General features: G+C 36.1%; 1 protein-coding gene across 7 annotated transcripts in view; it reads left to right on the top strand.

The window, feature by feature from the left end:
* LOC127868497 (hephaestin-like protein) overlaps positions 1 to 16453 on the top strand; it is an 83889-nt gene extending 67436 nt beyond the window's left edge. Inside the window, exons 9-13 of one of the 7 annotated variants that reach the window (XM_052410324.1) lie at positions 2115 to 2332; positions 2769 to 2922; positions 3934 to 4146; positions 7705 to 7918; positions 12239 to 16453. In XM_052410324.1, the coding sequence (XP_052266284.1) occupies positions 2115 to 2332; positions 2769 to 2922; positions 3934 to 4146; positions 7705 to 7918; positions 12239 to 13169 (1730 nt within the window). In that variant the 3' untranslated portion in view covers positions 13170 to 16453. The remainder of the gene's footprint in view (positions 1 to 2114; positions 2333 to 2768; positions 2923 to 3933; positions 4147 to 7704; positions 7919 to 12238) is intronic. The other 6 variants (XM_052410323.1, XM_052410322.1, XM_052410320.1 and 3 more) reach the window with 6 other exon arrangements.
* The last annotated feature ends 2640 nt before the right edge of the window (positions 16454 to 19093 follow it).

Below are 19093 nucleotides of genomic sequence, written 5' to 3'. Positions count from 1 at the left end.
GGAAACAAATATGAAAAAATCAAAAAAAATCTGACAATGGTGGAATTTCTGACAATGTTGGAGCCGGTAGGGGACATATATTGCTTGGCAATAGTCTTGTTAATTTATTTATTTTTATAAGGTGTATACTTTTTATGCCCCCCTTCGAAGAAGAGGGGGTATATTGTTTTGCTGGATGTCGGTCTCTCAGTCTGTCGGTTGGTCTTTCGGTCGGTAGACCAGTTCGTTTCTGATCAATAACTCGTCAATGAATTGACCGGTTGGCTTAATACTTCACATGTGCATTGGTCACGGACAGTAGACAATCCTTATAAAAATTACGGTCAGTAGGTCATAGGCCAAGGCCACTGTCACAATAAGTGTGAAAATCGTTTCCGATCAATAACTCCTCAAGGAATTGACCAATAGGCTTGACACTTCACATGTGCATTGGACTTGGACAGTAGATGACCCCTATTATAAGTGGGGTCCCAAATTGACTGATTGGCTTGATAATTCCCATGTACATTGGCTTTGGGCAGTAGAGGACCTCTATTGAAAATAGGGTCACTAGGTCAAGGTCACTGTCACAATAAGTATGAAAATCGTTTCCAATCAGTAACTTGTCAACGAATCCACCTTTTGGCTTGATTCTTTACCCGTGCATTGGGCTTGATCAGTAGATGATCCTTATTGAAATTTTGGTCACTAGGTCAAAGGCCAAAGTCACTGGCACAATGAGTTTCAAAATCATTTCCGATCAATAACTCGTCAACAAATTGAGAGATTGGCTTGATACTTCACACGTGCATTGGCCTTGGACAATAGATGACCCCTAGTTATAATATTTTAATATTCTCAATTCATTTATTGAATACAATGATGATTTAACAGAAGTGCATTATTCTGTGTCAGCTAAAAACTTATTTGAGTGGCTAAGTCACACACTAATATGGTATTAAGATTTACTCTTATGGTCAGTTTTGTTGCAAAAAATCCTGTGTCAAGGCCTTGTTAGGGGGGGGGGGGGGGGCATTTATAAAGATTTATAATTTATAAAATAAATCCCAAACTGCCTTCACAGTGCTATCTGTAAAGCATGTTAAACATAATAATATTTGTAATGCTTGTTTCATACAGGAAAAAAGTATGTGAACAATATGATTCCAAACGCCAATTTTAGGGAATCGAGGATATACTTCTCGAAGTCCCACAACGGCAAGCGGCTCATCGGGGGCACGTACCGGAAATCGCGGTTCGTGGAATACATGACAATCAATTACACGGCGCGCGTCAACCGGACGACAGAAGAGGAACACCTGGGCCTCCTAGGGCCTGTGATAAGGGCCGAGGTCGGGGACGCTATCACCGTTATACTGAACAACACGTGCCCCCACAACGTGTCCATATCTCTTCAAGGCGTGAGTCTTGCCATTTCGCAGAGTGGCGTCAACTCTTAATGTCCGATTGGTAGTGTATATCTTTTTGGATATTATCATTTAATTTATAGTATTTTCTAACAAAAGTTATCGTCAGCGTTCTCCTCCTTCTTTTTGTCATCATCATCATTATCATCGTCGTTGTTGTCATCATCATCATCGTTGTCATCATCATCATTGCCATCATCATCGTTGTCATCATCATCGTCGTTATCATCATGGTCGTTATCATCCTGATAGTTCTCTACATCATTATCATCATCAGCAATCAATATCATCAGCAGCAATCATCATCATTATCATCAGCAACACCAATTATCATCATTATCACCATCAGCAATCATCATCATTATCATCAGCAGCAATCATCATCATTATCATCATCATCAACAGCAGCAAAAGCAGCAGCGCAGCAACAACAACAAAATCAACTGCAACAACACTAATTTTAGTGTCCGTGCATTTGCATTCCCCCTTACATCGCCATAATCATCGAATCAATTACGTCTCCATAAATATCACTAGAAGAAGCCCCTGCATTAATTAAAATAAATGAAAAGGTAGGTAGTTGTACATTCAGTTATTGTTCGAGGAGGACGAAAATAATTTTAAAAAGGATATATCGGATTTTATCGTATACTGCAAACGTACTTTTAAATTGCTAACCTAAGGCATCAGATGCTATTGTTCTTTCAGATTCCACGGGTAATACCGGCCATTTTATCAGTCCTGGTGAAATTGGCACCTACAGTTTCACGGTACCCTGGGCGGTTGCCCCAGGCGACGATGACCCGGACTGCCTGACCTACATCTATCACTCGAACGCATATATGGAGCGTGACGTCAGTTCCGGTCTAATTGGTCCCCTGCTTGTCTGCAAGCCGGGGACCCTCGATCCGGTCTCTGGAAAGCAGGTTGATATTCATATTTCGTCGGTTGATTAATTAATGAGTCAATCGATCGATCAGTCGAACGGTCGGTCAGAACGTCAGTCAGTCGATAGATCAATTGATTGATCCAGCAATCAAGCCATTGGTCAATACAAATATTTTGACCTATGAATTAAATGATCAATAAGAAATATTTGCAACTATGAATTAAATGATAAATTTTTCGAGTGTTAGCTTTTGAGATCTTCTAATTGCAAAACATTTGAGGTAAGATGGCCAAACCCATTTGTCAATATCTCAAATAAAAATTTTTAAAAAAGTATGTTCTGTAAAATTTCGTGTCTACAATTCTATTGATTGCATTTGAAGAAAACACAAAAAGCGCGTGATTGTTAAGTAAAACATATCATTTACAAGACGTTAAGATTTAATGCTGTTATTACTTTTCTATGTGTTCCAGAAATATGTGGATCGGGAGATGTTCCTGTATTTATCGAGTATCGACGAGAATTATTCCTGGCACATCGAACACAACGTCGCTTTTTACGTTAACACGAACGTCACTAGTGTCGACGTCACTGATGAAGATTTTGTTGAATCTAACATCATGAGATGTAATAAACTTATTAAAATATGTTTAATATTTTCAAATAAAATGTACAGCTGAAGGATTGATGTTTGCAATGGGCAAATGAATGGAATCATTAATTACGAATGAATAAATGATTGAGTGACCGATTGATTGAATGTATGAGTGTTCACTTTTGTTTTGCTTAATGAAACAAACTAATGACACAACAGAAAGACATGTTGATATCAAATTGATATATAAAAAGTAGTTAATATTTTGGGAAAGACTTTCGATAATGGTAACTGCTTTTGGCATAGGTCTATTTTTAATGATTTCCTTTTGTTAAGTATTAGTAATTTAAAACGGGCAAAGCACTCTTTTCAAAAAGTGAAAAAAAAAGTGAAAATTGTTGATTGTTTGCTTTTATTTACTGTGAAATGAAGTTGTTAATATGACGTCTTGACGTTTGTATTCGCACGAAATACTACAGTTTAATCCTTTTAATATAAAGAAACAGTGGAAAATTATAAAATAAATACAACATTTGCTTCAGTCAGTAGATTATATATGTTCATACAGCTGTGATCACAAAACAATATGCAACACTCAGGAAAATATTAATTTATGTTAATATTCATTCATTTAAATCGAAAATCTATCGAAGCAAACAAATACCCTCTATTTATTTTCTGGATGTTTGCTGTAATTACAAATAAACGCATGTCAATTTACGTTAATCTGTTATTGTGTAGCATTTATTGTGTTTTATGATACAATGCTTCGTTATTTGATTGTATTTTTGGGGGAAAACATATATTTAAGTAATCAGTTATGTTCTAAAAATTTGTCAATTTCGGAAAAAAAGCCTCCTGACAAATACTGACACACGTTTTTTCCGCGTTTAATTCAGAGAATTATAGTTGATATGGTTTGGGATTTTGCAGATTATAAATGGATCAGTTTAAATTGTACATCCAGTTAAATTTGGTTTTCAAAAGTTTAGCCAATTCAATAAGTCTATTAGACACAACCTTATTATCAAAATATTTCATAGCTTTCAACGGTCGTTCCTATGGAAACCTAGAAGGTCTGCACATGTGTCGAGATGAAAATGTTGTCTGGCACATGCTCAACTTCGGGCAGACGGAGGGCAACCATGCGGTAACGTTCAATGGAAACAACGTCAACATCAACGGCATCAATCGGGACTCTCACGTGATAATGTCCGGACAAGGTTTCAGTGCTGTGATGAAACCAATAAATGCTGGTAAAACTAATTACATTTTTCATACTCTCATGCCTATTTTTTGGGATTGCCTTTTGTCCGTCGTTCGTCGTGCGTGCGTCGTCAACATTTTGCCTTGTGAACACTCTAGAGGCCACATTTCTTTTCCAATCATATGAAACTTGGTCAAAACATTTGTCCCAATGATACCTCGTCCTAGTTCGAAACTGGGTCATGCTGGGTCAAAAACTAGGTCACTAGGTAAAAAAAAGAAAACCTTGTGAACACTGTAGAAGTCACATTTGATGCGCAATCTTCATGTAACTGTGTCAAAATGTTTTTCTTAATGATATGTTGGTTGAGTTCAAAAATGGTTCTTGTCCGTTGAAAAACATGGTCGCCAGGGGGCGGGGCAGTTTTGCTTATATCATATGGCTATTGAAAAACCTTGTGAACACTCTAGAAGTCACAATGTTTGCCAAATCCTCATGAAACTCTAGAAGTCACATTTTTGGTCCAATCTTCATGAAATTTGGTCAGAACATTTGTTTCCATGATACGATGGTTGAGTTCGAAAATGGTTTGGATTGATAAAAAAAATGGCCGCTAGGGGGGGGGAGTCATTTTCCTAATATTTACATAGTAAAAAAAGCTTGTTAACACTCTTGGAGTCACATTTGTAGTCCAATGTTCATGAAACTTGGTCAGAATGTTTGTTCTTAAGATATCTCAGCTGAGTTTGAAAATGGTTCTGGTCCGTTGAAAAACATGGCCACCAGTGGGTGGGAAAGTTTTCCTTATATGGCTATAGTAAAAACCTTGTTAACACTCTAGAAGTCACATTTATAGTCCAATCTTCATGAAGCTTGGTCAGAACATTCATTTTAATGATAACTCAGCTGAATTAGAAAATGGTTCCGGTCCGTTGAAAAACATGGCCGACAGGGGGCGGGGCAGTTTTCCTTATTTGGATATTAGTAAAACCTTGTTAACGCTCTAGAAATCACATTTATAGTCTAATCTTCATGGAAATTGGTCCCAAGATTTGTTCTAATGATAGCTCAGCTGAGTTAGAAAATGGTTACAGTTTGTTGAAAAACATGGCCGCCAGGGTAGTTGCAGTTTTCGTAATTTGACTATATTAAAACCATGGTAACACTCTCGTTGTAATGAAGATGTTGGTGCACAATGATGATGATGATGATACTGGTCATGGATTAAGACACATAAACAACAACCCAAATATTTAATTATAATTATTGCATTACTCAAATAAATTATTGCCATTACTTCAGATTGTTATCTTTATCTTTTGCAGAAATTCAACATAGTGGTAAAACCAATAAAACAACTAGAATTGATACATATGAATGTTATTTGACCTTCCATTCACTTATCTTACTCTCTATAAAGCTCATTTATATCTGTGCTTGCAGTTTTCCAGTACAGTAGTGTTGATTGATGACTTTTTCAATAGCCATTTGTGTAACACTGTTTGGAAATTGGCCCCAATTAACGGGGTACTCCCAAGGCCTTTGTCTTGATGTCAGATGGACATTCATAAGATAAGATTACAATTTGAAAGGTTTTAGGCCTACAGTTTTTAATCAGTCAGTAGTTTGTGTGTGGTTATCAAAGCTTTGTGATTTTAACAGGTTTTATTGTTGTTTCTATTAGAAATATCATTGCACTTGAGTCTGAATTGTTCCAGTTGTTTAAAAACACTATGTCAAAAATGTTAACAATTTGGTAGTAAAAAAACACAATATTATATCACATCTTTTAGGAACACAAACAACTGTTTGGTTAAAAAGAAAAGTTGTTTTGGCAGTTGTTTTTGCAAAAATAATGTATTTATGCTACATGATTTTTTGTGCATTTAATTACAAATAGTTGTTTTGATATGATAATTTTTCCAATGTCTTGTGTGTGTTTACTTCTATATTTGCACACATTTGTAAGTATGAGATAGGTCAAGTGATGTTTTGTACCTTAAATGAAGACCAATGATAAATTTCTAGTACACTTTCTTATACTCATTTACTTCTTTATAACCGACTTTGATATATCATAACAATTTAACATATTGTATTTAATTATGCAAAATCTATTTGATAAACACTAAATATATTGATAAAATACCGTTGTTTTGGGTATCTAAAGCTGTTTTTGCAAAAACAGGTTGTAACTAGTCATCCCCTATAACATCCAAAGATGCTGAGATTCTTATCTCATGATCTCAAAGCTTGACAACAATTTGTGAAAAAAAACTTCCATTTTATTTTGCTGATGCACATTATTAAATGACTGCTCTCATATTACTTTTATCCAAAACACCGCTTTGTTGCAACAGGTAACAAATGTCTATTTTAAAAAGATAAACACACACACAAAACTACTTATAATGCATATATGTACATGTATATATCTGCCTAAGCAATAAACCCTTTCTTTTCACAAAACAACATTAACAACCCTTACTTAACGTTAGAACTACTCAGGTGAGCGACCCAGGGCCACCATGGCCCTCTTGTTTTTTTCTCCTCCAATTTCAAGTTTTCTCTTTCTATCCTTGTTTTTTTATAATATAAATTTAAATCAATTTGTCGTTTCATTCCTTCAAACCCTGCCGTCATTCATCCTTCTTACCTTCCATCAATCTACACTTCAACACCGTTATCGAAGTCGTCGGGACTGTTAAAAAAACTTCGGATTAACGATAATTCGAAATAAACATTTGACAGAAGACTTCTTTGATTCCTTAAAAATAAAACGTTGTGGCATTCGCATGGTTCGGTTACATGCTTACTTAAAAACGTAAACTAGTCAGATAGCAATATATTTCTACTCAAAACAAACGGGGCTATAAAACGATTCTTTTTCTTGTTTTTATTTTTCTCTATTTACAGAACATATAAAATAAAACGAATAACACAAATTATCAGACATACATACATATGAATACATTTTCGGAAATGAAATAACCTTTTTTTTTAAATAATACGCGAGGTCTCTCTGAAAACCGGCGTTCGCGAAGACGACAAAGGTGTAATTATCGGCTTTTGACGCGCCACGACAAAGGTGTGAAATTACGCTCAGTATTTTGCAGTTTTGACTTCGAATTAATGATTGATAATTAGGTGCGGATTATAGTGTTGGGACCGACAGAATCACTTCGAATTAACGATTTCTACGGTTTAACGAAGTTCGGATTAACAATGAAATTTTACATTAAACAAACAAGAATCAAAATCGGGACCCGTAACATACTTTGAAATAACTGTGACTTCGGATTATCGTATAAAATAACGGTGTTGAAGTGTATATTAATTTTCCAATTTCTGACAAATATCGTTTAGTTCTGCTCCCTTAATCACTTACTGCCTTCCTCCGTTCCCCCCCCCCCCCCCACATGATATTATAGATTTCAATTGTCCGTCATCCGTTTTGCGTCCAACATTTCTTTAAATAAAATCTCGATAACAGCGAATAGAAGACAATAAAGAAAGCTATAATCAGATAAGCAATATAGGTTGAACTATCTTTTCATGTCATTTTAATTGATTTTATCTTGAATAAACAAATTCTATTTCTTCACAGGTAATTGGTCGGTTTTTTGTCACAACACCATCCACTATGACGCCGGGATGACGGCCCTGTACCACGTGGACACATGCGGGGCGAGTTCCCCCCCTTTCTACCAGGTCACAGGCAAGGTCAGGCGCTACTACATCGCCGCTGTGGAGCGGAAGTGGGACTACTCGCCACGCACAATTCATCCGATAGATGGCTCCAACTATTCGGACCCGTCGCAGTAAGAGTTTTTTAAATGTTATAGTTATATATACATTCGATAAATTATTGTATGCATTCGGTGAGCTATTGTATACATTGTATACATTTGATGAGCTATTGCATACATTTGATGAGCTATTGTACATATTCATGAGCTATTGTATACATTCGTTGAGCTATTGTATACATTCGATGCGCTATTGTGTACATTTGATGAGCTATTGTATACATTTATGAGCTATTGTATACATTCGATGAGCTATTGCATACATTTGATGAGCTATTGTATACATTCGATGAGCTATTTTATACATTCGTGAGCTATCGTATACTTTTGATTAGCTTTTGTACACATTAGATGACCTATTGTATACATTTGATGAGCTATTGTATACATTCGATGAGCTATTGTATACATTCAATGAGCTAATTCTTGAGATGAAGCAGCAAACCTTTAAAGTTCTTCTGTAAACACTCGATATGCTATGGCATTCAATGCATTTTAGCTCACCTGAGCACAACGTGCTCATGGTGAGCTTTTGTTATCGCCTTTTGTCCGTCGTGCGTCGTCCGTCGTCAACATTTTGCCTTGTGAACACTCCTAGGCCACATTTATTGTCTGATCTTCATGAAACTTAGTCAAAACATTTGTCCTATTGATACCTCGACTGAGTTCGAAACTGGGTCATGCTGGGTCAAAAACTAGGTCATTAGGTCAATAAAAAGAAAAACCTTGTGAACACTGTAGAAGTCACATTTGAAGCCCAATCTTCACGTAACTTTGTCAAAATGTTTATCTAAATGATATGTTGGTGGATTTCAAAAATGGTTCCGATCCCTTGAAAAACATGGCCGCCAGGAGGCGGGGCAGTTTTCCTTATATGGCTATAGAGAAACCTTGTGAACACTCTAGAAGTCACAATTATTGCCCAATCATCATGGAACTTGGTCAAAACATTGGTTTCATTGATATCTCGGATGAGTTTGAGAATGGTCCAGATCGGTGAAAAAACATGGCCGCAAGGGGGGCAGGGCAGTTTTCTCTATATGTATACAGTGAAAACATTTGAACACTCACATTTTTGGGTCCAATCTTTATGAAATTTGGTCAGAACATGTGTTTTCTGGATATGACTGTTTAGTTCGAAAATGGTTTGGATCGGTAAAACAACATGGCCGCCAGGGGGGGTCATTTTCCTTATATTTACATTGTAAAAAAAGCTTGTGAACACTTTAGAAGTCACATTATTTGCCTAATCATCATTAAAAAATTCTAAACATCGATTTTATAGATATATCGGATTAGTTCAAAAATGGTCATGATGGGTGGTTAAACATGGCCGCGAAAATATGTGAACAGTCTATAAGACACTTTTTTGCCCAATCTTCATAAAATTCGGTCAGAACATTTGTTTCCTGTGTAGTAAAGTTTGGTATTATTTTGTCTTTAGTATGTAACATTAACTGTATTATGTAATTTTTTCATAACACAAAATTTTCGTAATTAACATAACTGTTTTAGTCATTAGCACTTATGATAAGCCTATCAACTAAGAGATAGCTGAAAGAAAAACAACATGTACATCATTTTGCAGTATTTATCACCCTTGTTAAACCTGGTTCAGTAATCTATTTTTAGTTCTGCTCTGTAATTTGGGAAGATAATGATCATTGATAAATGGACTGTTCTGAGGGAAAATAGACTCTTCTGCCAGTTCTCGCAGAACTGTACAACATAAGCTGTTTTGGCTGATTTAATCACCTCTTGATGTTTTCTTGAAAAGGTAACAGCTCTTGAAAAAGGTTGGAATTTTGATATAATTAAACTCTAAATTATTGTAACACCAGCATCAAGACATTTTGGCATTATTTACCAAATTATTCTTATTGTTTAGATTATTTTTATTTGGAATTTTCTAAATTAGAAAGACTCTTTTTTATTTCAATAACTTTAGTAAATTCTTATTATTATGCCCCCGGTAGGGTGGCATATAGCAGTTGAACTGTCCGTCAGTCAGTCAGTCAGTCTGTCTGTCCGTGTGTCCGAAAACTTTAACGTTGGCTATAACTTTTGCAATATTGAAGATAGCAACTTTATATTTGGCATGCATGTGAATCTCATGAAGCTGCACATTTTGAGTGGTGAAAGGTCAAGGTCATCCTTCAAGGTCAAAAGTCAAAAACAAAATCAAGGCAAGTAATAAGCTTTAAAAGGGAGATAATTTCTAAACCTGCCAAATGATATACTGAAATTTTATATATAATAATATGAAACCATACAACTGAAGCATAATCAAATGACATTATATGGTCAAGCCAAGCACACAATGATACTTTTGGGCATAAAAGTATGTTAGGTACCTTAATGTTACCTGTGAATCTACAGTCACGGTTGTGGCTTATAATTATTTGCTACTAAAAATAGAGATTTTTAAGCGACAATTATTTTCAAGGGAAGTAATTTATATAATTATAAATCTCAGATTATATATTTCCTTACCAAGAATTTAAGTTCTTTTGACAGTTACTGTACAGATTTTGTATTTTGTTTATTTATAACTTAAATAATTGATTTGTCAAAGTTTTTTTTTTAATGATATAATTATCATTTCTTTCCTGTACTAATTTGTGAATGGTGGGTTTTATTACTTACCTGTGGACTTATGTCCATAGATACATGATGAACTGTGGCTATGATCTCTTTGATAAACCACAGGCCTTGGTAGTCAGCGATGTCTGACTTGGCCATTTTTGACTTTCTACAGACCCCCCCACCCCGCAGGAAGGTGGCATATTGCAGTTGAACTGTTGGTCAGTCCGTCTGTCTGTCAGTTTGTGTGTCCGTCCAAAAACTTTAACATTAACCATAACTTTTGCAATATTGAAGATAGCCACTTGATACTTAGCATGCATGTGTATCTCATGAAGCTGCACATTTTGAGTGGTGAAAGGTCAAGGTCATACTTCAATGTCAAAGGTCAAAAAACAAAATCCAGAAAAGTTATAAGCTTTAAAGGGAGATGATTTCTATACCTGCCAAATGATAAATAGAAATTTTGTTTCAAAGCGGCGCTGTAGGGGGCATTGTGTTTCTGACGAACACATCTCTTGTTTTGACATTTGATTTACTGAAATTTCCTTATCTCCATAAATTGTGTTCTTTAGATTAAGTAAGACCTATTTTCTAAACTAGATTTTTGAAGCAACTTCTAGACTTACAGTAACTAATATTTATATCATTTTTTTGACAGATTGTGAATTTCTTTTTACATTCATTAAGGTATTTGCTGTATTTTGTTCATTTTTGTAACGATACTTAGATTCTTTAGACTTGGCTTGTACCTGTTCTTAATTCTCTGTCATTGTTCTTCATTTTCCGAGTTCTTGGAATAAAAGTTAGTTATTTTTTGTTAAAGCTGCTTTGGTTTTTACTTATGGATTAATTCTTTGAGTGTATTCAGGCGTATCTGACTGGACGCCTTTAGTTAATTGAATTACAACCAGTCAGTGGTGTCATCCTGACCGGAAATAAGCGTTCGTCGAATAAATACTTGTGCATTACATAAGTGCTCACAAAGTTACATAACTCGTAACCGTCCCGTGACCGGTTCACTTGCGTAGGCAGTACCACACCTGGATACGCTTGTGAACACTCTAGAAGTCACATTTTTTGCGTAATCATCATGAAATTATGTCAAAACATTAGTTTTGTGGATGTCTCGGACAAGTTTGAAAATGGTCGTGATCAGTGGAAAAACATGGCCGCCAGGGGGTGGGGCAGTTTTCTTTATATGTATATAGTGAAAACATGTGAACAGTCTAGAAGACACATTTTTTGCCCAATCTTCATAAAATTTGGACATATCTTGGAAGAGTTAAAAAAATGGTTCAGGTCTGTTTAAAAAAACATAGCCGCCAGGGGGCCATTTGTTGTTCATTCTTCATGAAACTTGGTTAGAACATTTGTTCCATTGATGTCTTGGGCTGCAAAGAACAGGTCATTGTTTTATCTCAGGTGAGCGACTTTGGGCCTTTCAGGCCCTCTTGTTCAAAACAGTTTACAATTGGAAAATTTTTAGGCCCAGCATCTATGATAAGTTTACTTCAGTGAGTTTTTGTATGTCTTTTATTTATATTATTTAAATTAGGCCACCATTTAGACACACATCGACCGTTGTAGTCTATTTGTTGTCAGCTAAAAATTGGATTTTTTTTCGGTCGATCCTTTATCAGCCAATGTCGAAATTTTTGGCATAAAACACACGTTTATTGTAAGCGCAAACCGACATTAGGTTGGGCTTTAATGATATCCTTCTACACTTAACTCGTCGTTTTTCAGCGCTCAACACCACCGGGTAGAAAAAGGCGGAAAGTTCGTCGGAAGCGTGTATACAAAGGCTGTATACCGTGAATATACCGACGCAACTTTCTCATTGGAGAAGCAACGAGGTCCCGAGGACATTCACCTTGCTGTTCTCGGACCGTTTATCAAAGCGGAGGTGGGTGATACTTTGATCGTCGTGTTCAAAAACGCTGCGTCACGACCGTATTCAATTCATGCGCACGGACTTCTGTATAACAAATCCAATGAAGGCATGAAGTATAATGACGGACAAAGCATGCCCGTAGGAGACGCCGTACCACCCGGAACTACTTTTACATACACGTGGCAGGTACCTAGCTCTTCGGGTCCAACTAATATTGGTCAAAATTGTATAAATTTTATGTATCACTCCGCGGTAGATCCAGTTCGCGATGTGTACTCCGGCCTGGCAAGCCCGATTGTCGTCTGCCGACCTGGGACATTAGATCAGCACGGTAAACGTATTGATTCCGTGGAAAAAGAATTCGCACTACTTTTCTTGGCCTTTGACGAGAACAAAAGCTGGTATATTCAGAAAAATATCAAGGAAAATTGCCCGCAGGCCGATACGAGTTCCTCTGATTTCATTGAAAGCAATAAATACGATTCCATAAACGCATTGATTTACAACAACGTTGAAGGCTTGGTCGCGAAGTCTGGTGATAATATTGCCTGGTACATCATGGGCCTAGGCGAGAACGAAGACCTTCACACGGTTCACTTTCACGGGCATACCTACACGTATCGCACCGAAAAGACGCACGAAGGGGACGTTATAGAGGTGTTTCCGGGTACGTACGAGACGGTGGAAATGTTCGTTACAAGTCCTGGCATTTGGCTCTTACATTGTCACGTTGCCGAGCACATGGAAGACGGAATGGTGGCCACTTATACGGTGATTCAATAAACTGATTTGTGTTGTTGTTAGCCTGATCGTATGTTTACCGTAGACAACCCGTTCTGTTTTGTTTCGTATTATATTAAAACTACAATGTATATCTATATTTCTGTTTAGCATTCATGTACTTCTTTTTTTTAAATAGTTATGTTTTAATCCTTATTGTATCTCAATTTTATATTCTGAATTTCGTGTTATTTCATTGCCCAATGTAAAAATACAGAGAATCTTTAATATCTTTAGCATTTGGAAATTTTTTGTAAGAATTGACACGTCGATGTTTATTCAGAGACATAACATTTTCTACTTTACAAAGTGCTTTTCTGTCTTCTACAAAGGGTGAGGTTTTCGTTTGAAATGTATTATATAGTCAAAATGGTGAACGCTTATAGTAAGGAGGATTAAATGGACAACGCCCAAAGTCAACATGTTCGCGAAACATTTTGAAAAAACTTGATCAAAACCTTTGTTGGGTTTTTCCAATTAAACGTTATTGGATGTAACACACCGGTAAGAGTTGCTGTTTTCCAAATAAATTTTAAAAACATTTTTTATTACGAATTTTTTTAGTGCATAAGAGACAGATTTTTATGCTGCTTATGAAAATGTGAAATACATCAGAATTACTATAATTAATAAGCATGTTTTCTTGTTCAAAAATCCATGTAAACTACACGTAATGTGTCACGCAAGGTGAAATTTTGTCACCGATTTCAGACTTTTTCAATGATTTATTCATATACCTTAAGATTGGCACAATCTGCAAGAAAAGCTGTATTTTATGCACAAAAGATGTCTGCTCTGTGCTGTGTTGCAGACGTATACATTAGTTTTCGCGCTATATATTTCATATTTTTCACTCACCACATTAAGAATAAACATATTTCAATCATAATATTGAATGTTACTTTCCCAACTTAGGAAGGATATATTTTTATTCATAAATTCATTCACTGTGCGCCTTGTTCACACAGTGCAGGTAGATTGATAGACTGTTATGCCTATATTTGCATTCTTATACGGAAACCTCGATTAATGGTGCTTTTGTTACAAATTATTGTTAACCAATACAAATAACATTTTTGCAATCAATCGGTATTCGTTTGTAGCTCACCTGAGCACAACATGCTCATGGTGAGCTTTTGTGATCGCCTTTTGTCCGTCGTGCGTCGTCTGTCGTCAACATTTTGCCTTGTGAACACTCCAGATGCCACATTTATTGTCTGATCTTCATGAAACTTGGTCAAAACATTTGTCCTATTGATACCTCGACTGAGTTCGAAACTGTGTCATGCTGGGTCAAAAACTAGGTCACTAGGTCAAAAAAGAAAAACCTTGTGAACACTGTAGAAGGCACATTTGATGCCCAATGTTCATGTAAATTTGTCAAAATGTTTGTCTAAATAATATGTTGGTTGAGTTCAAAAATGGTTCCGGTCCATTGAAAAACATGGGGCAGTATTCCTTATTCATGTATGGCTTTAGAGAAACCTTGTGAACACTCTAGAAGTCACAATTATTGCCCAATCATTATGAAACTTGGTCAAAACATTGGTTTTATTGATATCTCGGATGAGTTAGAAAATGGTCCATATCGGTGAAAAAACATGGCTGCCAGGGGGTGGGGCAGTTTTCTCTATATGTATATAGTGAAAACATTTGAACACTCTAGAAGTCACATTTTTGGTCTAATCTTCATGAAATGTGGTCAGAACATGTGTTTGCTAGATATGATGGTTTAGTTTGAAAATGGTTCAGATCGGTAAAAAAAACATTGCCGCCAGAGGGGGGGTCATTTTCCTTATATTTATATAGTAAAAAAAGCTTGTGAAAACTCTAGAAGTCACATTATTTGCCTAATCATCATACAAAGTTTCAAACATCGATGTTATAGATATCTCGGACGAGTTCGAAAATGGTCATGATGGGTGGAAAAACATGGCCGCCAGGGGGTGGGGCAGTTTTCTCTATATGTATATAGTGAAAACATGTGAACAGTCTATAAGACATATTTTTTGCCCAATCTTCATGAAATTTGGTCAGAACATTTGTTTCCTGTGTAGTAAATTATGGTTTTTTTATGTCATTATTATGTAACATTAACAGTATTATGTAATTTTTCATAACACAGAATTTTCATAATTAACATAACTGTTTAAGTCATTAGCACTTATGATAAGCCGTCAACTAAGAGATAGCTGAAAGAAAGACAACATGTACATAATTTTGCAGTATTTATCTCCCTTGTTTAACCTGGTTTAGTAATATATTTTATGCACAACTTCGAAGAAGAGGGGGTATATTGTTTTGCACATGTCGGTCCGTCGGTCGGTCCGTCCACCAGATGGTTTCCGGATGATCACTCAAGAATGCTTACGCCTAGGATCTTGAAACTTCATAGGTGCATTGATCATGACTGGCAGATGACCCCTATTGATTTTCAGATCACTAGGTCAAAGGTCAAGGTCACAGTGACTCTTAAATAGTAAAATGGTTTCTGGATGATAACTCGAGAATGCTAACCCCTAGGATCATGAAACTTCATAGGTACATTGATCATGACTGGCAGATGACCCCTTTTGATTTTCAGGTCACTAGGTCAAAGGTCAAGGTCACAGTGACAAAAATCGTATTCACACAATGGCTGCCACTACAACTGACAGCCCATATGGGGGGCATGCATGTTTTACAAACAGCCCTTGTTAGTTCTGCTCTTGAATTTGGGAGGATATTGATCATTGATAAATGGACTGTTCTGAGGGAAAATAGACTCTTCTGCCAGTGCTCTCAGAACTGTATAAAATAAGCTGTTTTGGCTGATTTAATCACCTCTTGATGCTTTCTTGAAAAGGTAACAGCTCTTGTAAATGGTTGGAATTTTAAAATAATTAAACTCTAAATTATTGTAACAATAGATTATTTTCATTTGGTATTTTCTAAATTAGAAAGACTCTATTTTATTACAATAACTTTAGTAAATTCTTGTTACTTTTACATTTGATTCACTGAAGTTTCCTAATCTCCATAAATTGTGTTCTTTAGATTAAGTTAGACCTATTTTCTAAACTAGATTTTTGAAGCAACTTCTAGACTTACAGTAACTAATATTTATGTCAGTTTTTTTTACAGATTGTGAACTTATTTTTACATTCATTAAGGTATTTGCTGTATTTTGTTCATTTTTGTAACGATACTTAGATTCTTTAGACTTGGCTTGTACCTGTTCTTAATTCTCTGGCATTGTTCTTTATTTCCCGAGTTCTTGGAATAAAAGTTAGTTATTTTTCGTTAAAGCTGCTTTGGTTTTTACTTATAGATTAATTCTTTGAGTGTATTCAGGCGTATCTGACTGGACGCTTTTAGTTAATTGAATTACAACCAGTCATTGGTGTCATCCTGACCGGATATAAACGTCGAATCAATATTTCCGCATTTCATAAGTGCTCACAAAGTTACATAACTCGTAACCGTCCCGTGACAGGTTCACTTGCGTAAGTGAACGAGACCGCACAACCACACCTGGATACGACAGTTGAGTTCGAAAATGGTTTGGATCGTTAAAAAAACATGGCCGCCAGGGGGGGGGGTCTTTTTCCTTATATTTATATAGTAAAAAAGCTTGTGAACACTCTAGAAGTCACATTTTTTGGCTAATCATCATGAACTTTTGTCAAAACATTAGTTATGTGGATGTATCGGACGAGTTTGAAAATGGTCGTGATCAGTGAAAAAACATGGCCGCCAGGGGGTGGGGCAGTTTTCTTTATATGTATATAGTGAAAACATGTGAACAGTCTAAAACACACATTTTTTGCCCAATCTTCATGAAATTTGGACATATCTTGGAAGAGTTCAAAAATGGTTCAGGTCTGATAAAAAACATGGACGCCAGGGGGCCATTTGTTGTTCATTCTTCATGAAACTTGGTTAGAGCATTTGTTGAATTCCAAGATATCCTTGGGCTGCAAAGAACAGGTCATTTCTTTTTATCTCAGGTGAGCGACTTTTGGCCTTTCAGGCCCTCTTGTTTTTTAGTCATTTAAAACATGCCATACCCTGTTTCCCATGTAATATTACCATAACGATTATTGTTAGCTCATCTGAGCACAACATGCTCATGGCGGGCTTTTGTGATTGCCGTTTGTCCTTCGTCCGTCGTGTGTCGTCAACATTTTGCCTTGTGAACACTCTAGAGGCCACATTTATTGTCTGATCTTCATGAAACTTGGTCAGAACATTTGTCCCATTGATACCTCGACAGAGTTCGAAACTGGGTCATGCTGAGTCAAAAACTAGGTCACTAGGTCAAAAAAAAGAAAAACCTTGTGAACACTGTAGAAGTCACATTTGATGCCCAATCTTCATGTAACTTTGTCAAAATGTTTGTCTTAATGATATGTTGGTTGAGTTCAAAATGGTTCTGGTCCGTTGAAAAACATGGCCGCAAGGGGGCGGGGCAGTATTCCTTATATGACTATAGAGAAACCTTGTGAACACTCTAGAAGTCACAATTTTTGCCCAATCATCATGGAACTTGGTCAAAACATTGATATCTCGGACGAGTTCGAAAATGGTCCAGATCGGTGAAAAAACATGGCCGCCAGGGGCCGGGGCAGTTTTTTCTATATGTATATAGTGAAAACATGTGAACTCTCTAGAAGTCACATTTTTGGTCCAATGTTCATGAAATTTGGTCAGAACATGTGTTTTCTGGATATGACGGTTGAGTTCGAAAATGGTTAGGATTGGTAAAAAAGCATGACCGCTGGGGGGGGGGGGGGGTCATTTTCCTTATATTTATATAGTAAAGCAGCTTGTGACCACTCTAGTTCAGCATGTCAAGGGAAGTAACTGCATAATGGCCTTTGAAAAATTATGTTGAATTGACAAAGTTGTCTCCCTTTTTAAAATATTTTTTTTAAGCACAAGAAGATTAAGTAGTATTAATTATAAATGATAGTTTTACATTCTGGAAGATAGCAAACTTTTGAATATGTTTTTATTGTTTGATGATTCTGTACAATATGGCATTCTTTTGTCAAACGATTAAAGCGAGACTATACGATTTTTGTATGTGTTAAATTGTAATATATTGATAAATACATGTTACAATAACACAAAATAGGCAAGACATTGAAGACGAATTTCATAAAATGCAGCAAAGACAAATTAGCGCCCCGAGTTGATGGTGACGAAGATATTTCGTACATATTTTCCTATAATAACCAAAGAATTCGTCTTTTTATTAGGATCGGAGTTAGTGTTTGTGTGTCGTATGAATAGACATCGCTGCAGGAATTTAAAAACAACCATTAAACTAAATTAAGATTCACATCGTACATGCATGATATACATTCTGGCAAATTCAACTTTATAGACATTTTCGATTTCAGAATTAAATATCTGGCTCATTTCGCATTTTTCGACACATGTTCTTTTTAACTTTTATTTTAAATTATATTGAAATGTATGACCTTGTTAACACTCTAGAGGTCACATTTATTTTCCGATCATCATGAAACTTGGTCTGAAGATTTGTCCCAATGATATCTTGGATGAGTTTGAAAATGGTTTTTGTTGCTTTAAAAACATGGCCACCAGGGGCGGGGCATTTTTCCTTATATGGCTATATATGGCTTTAGTAAAACCTTGTTAACACTCTAGAGGCCACATTTATTGTCCAATCTTTATGAAATTCGGTCAGAAGATTGGTCTCAATGATATCTTTGATAAGCTCGAAAATAATTATGTTTGCTTGAAAAACATTGCTTTCAAGGGGCGGGACATTTTTCCTTATATGGCGATAGTCAAATCTTGTTAACACTCTAGAGGCCACATTTACTGTCCGATCTTCATGAACCTTGGTCAGATGATTCATCCCGATAATATCTTGGAAGTGTTAAAAAATGATGCCGGTTGGTTGAAAAACATGG

The sequence above is a fragment of the Dreissena polymorpha genome, chromosome 2 (assembly GCF_020536995.1).
Source record: "Dreissena polymorpha isolate Duluth1 chromosome 2, UMN_Dpol_1.0, whole genome shotgun sequence".
Lineage (NCBI taxonomy): Eukaryota > Metazoa > Mollusca > Bivalvia > Myida > Dreissenidae > Dreissena > Dreissena polymorpha.
Note: the sequence above shows the minus strand (reverse complement) of the source record. Positions and strands in the feature narration are given on the sequence as shown.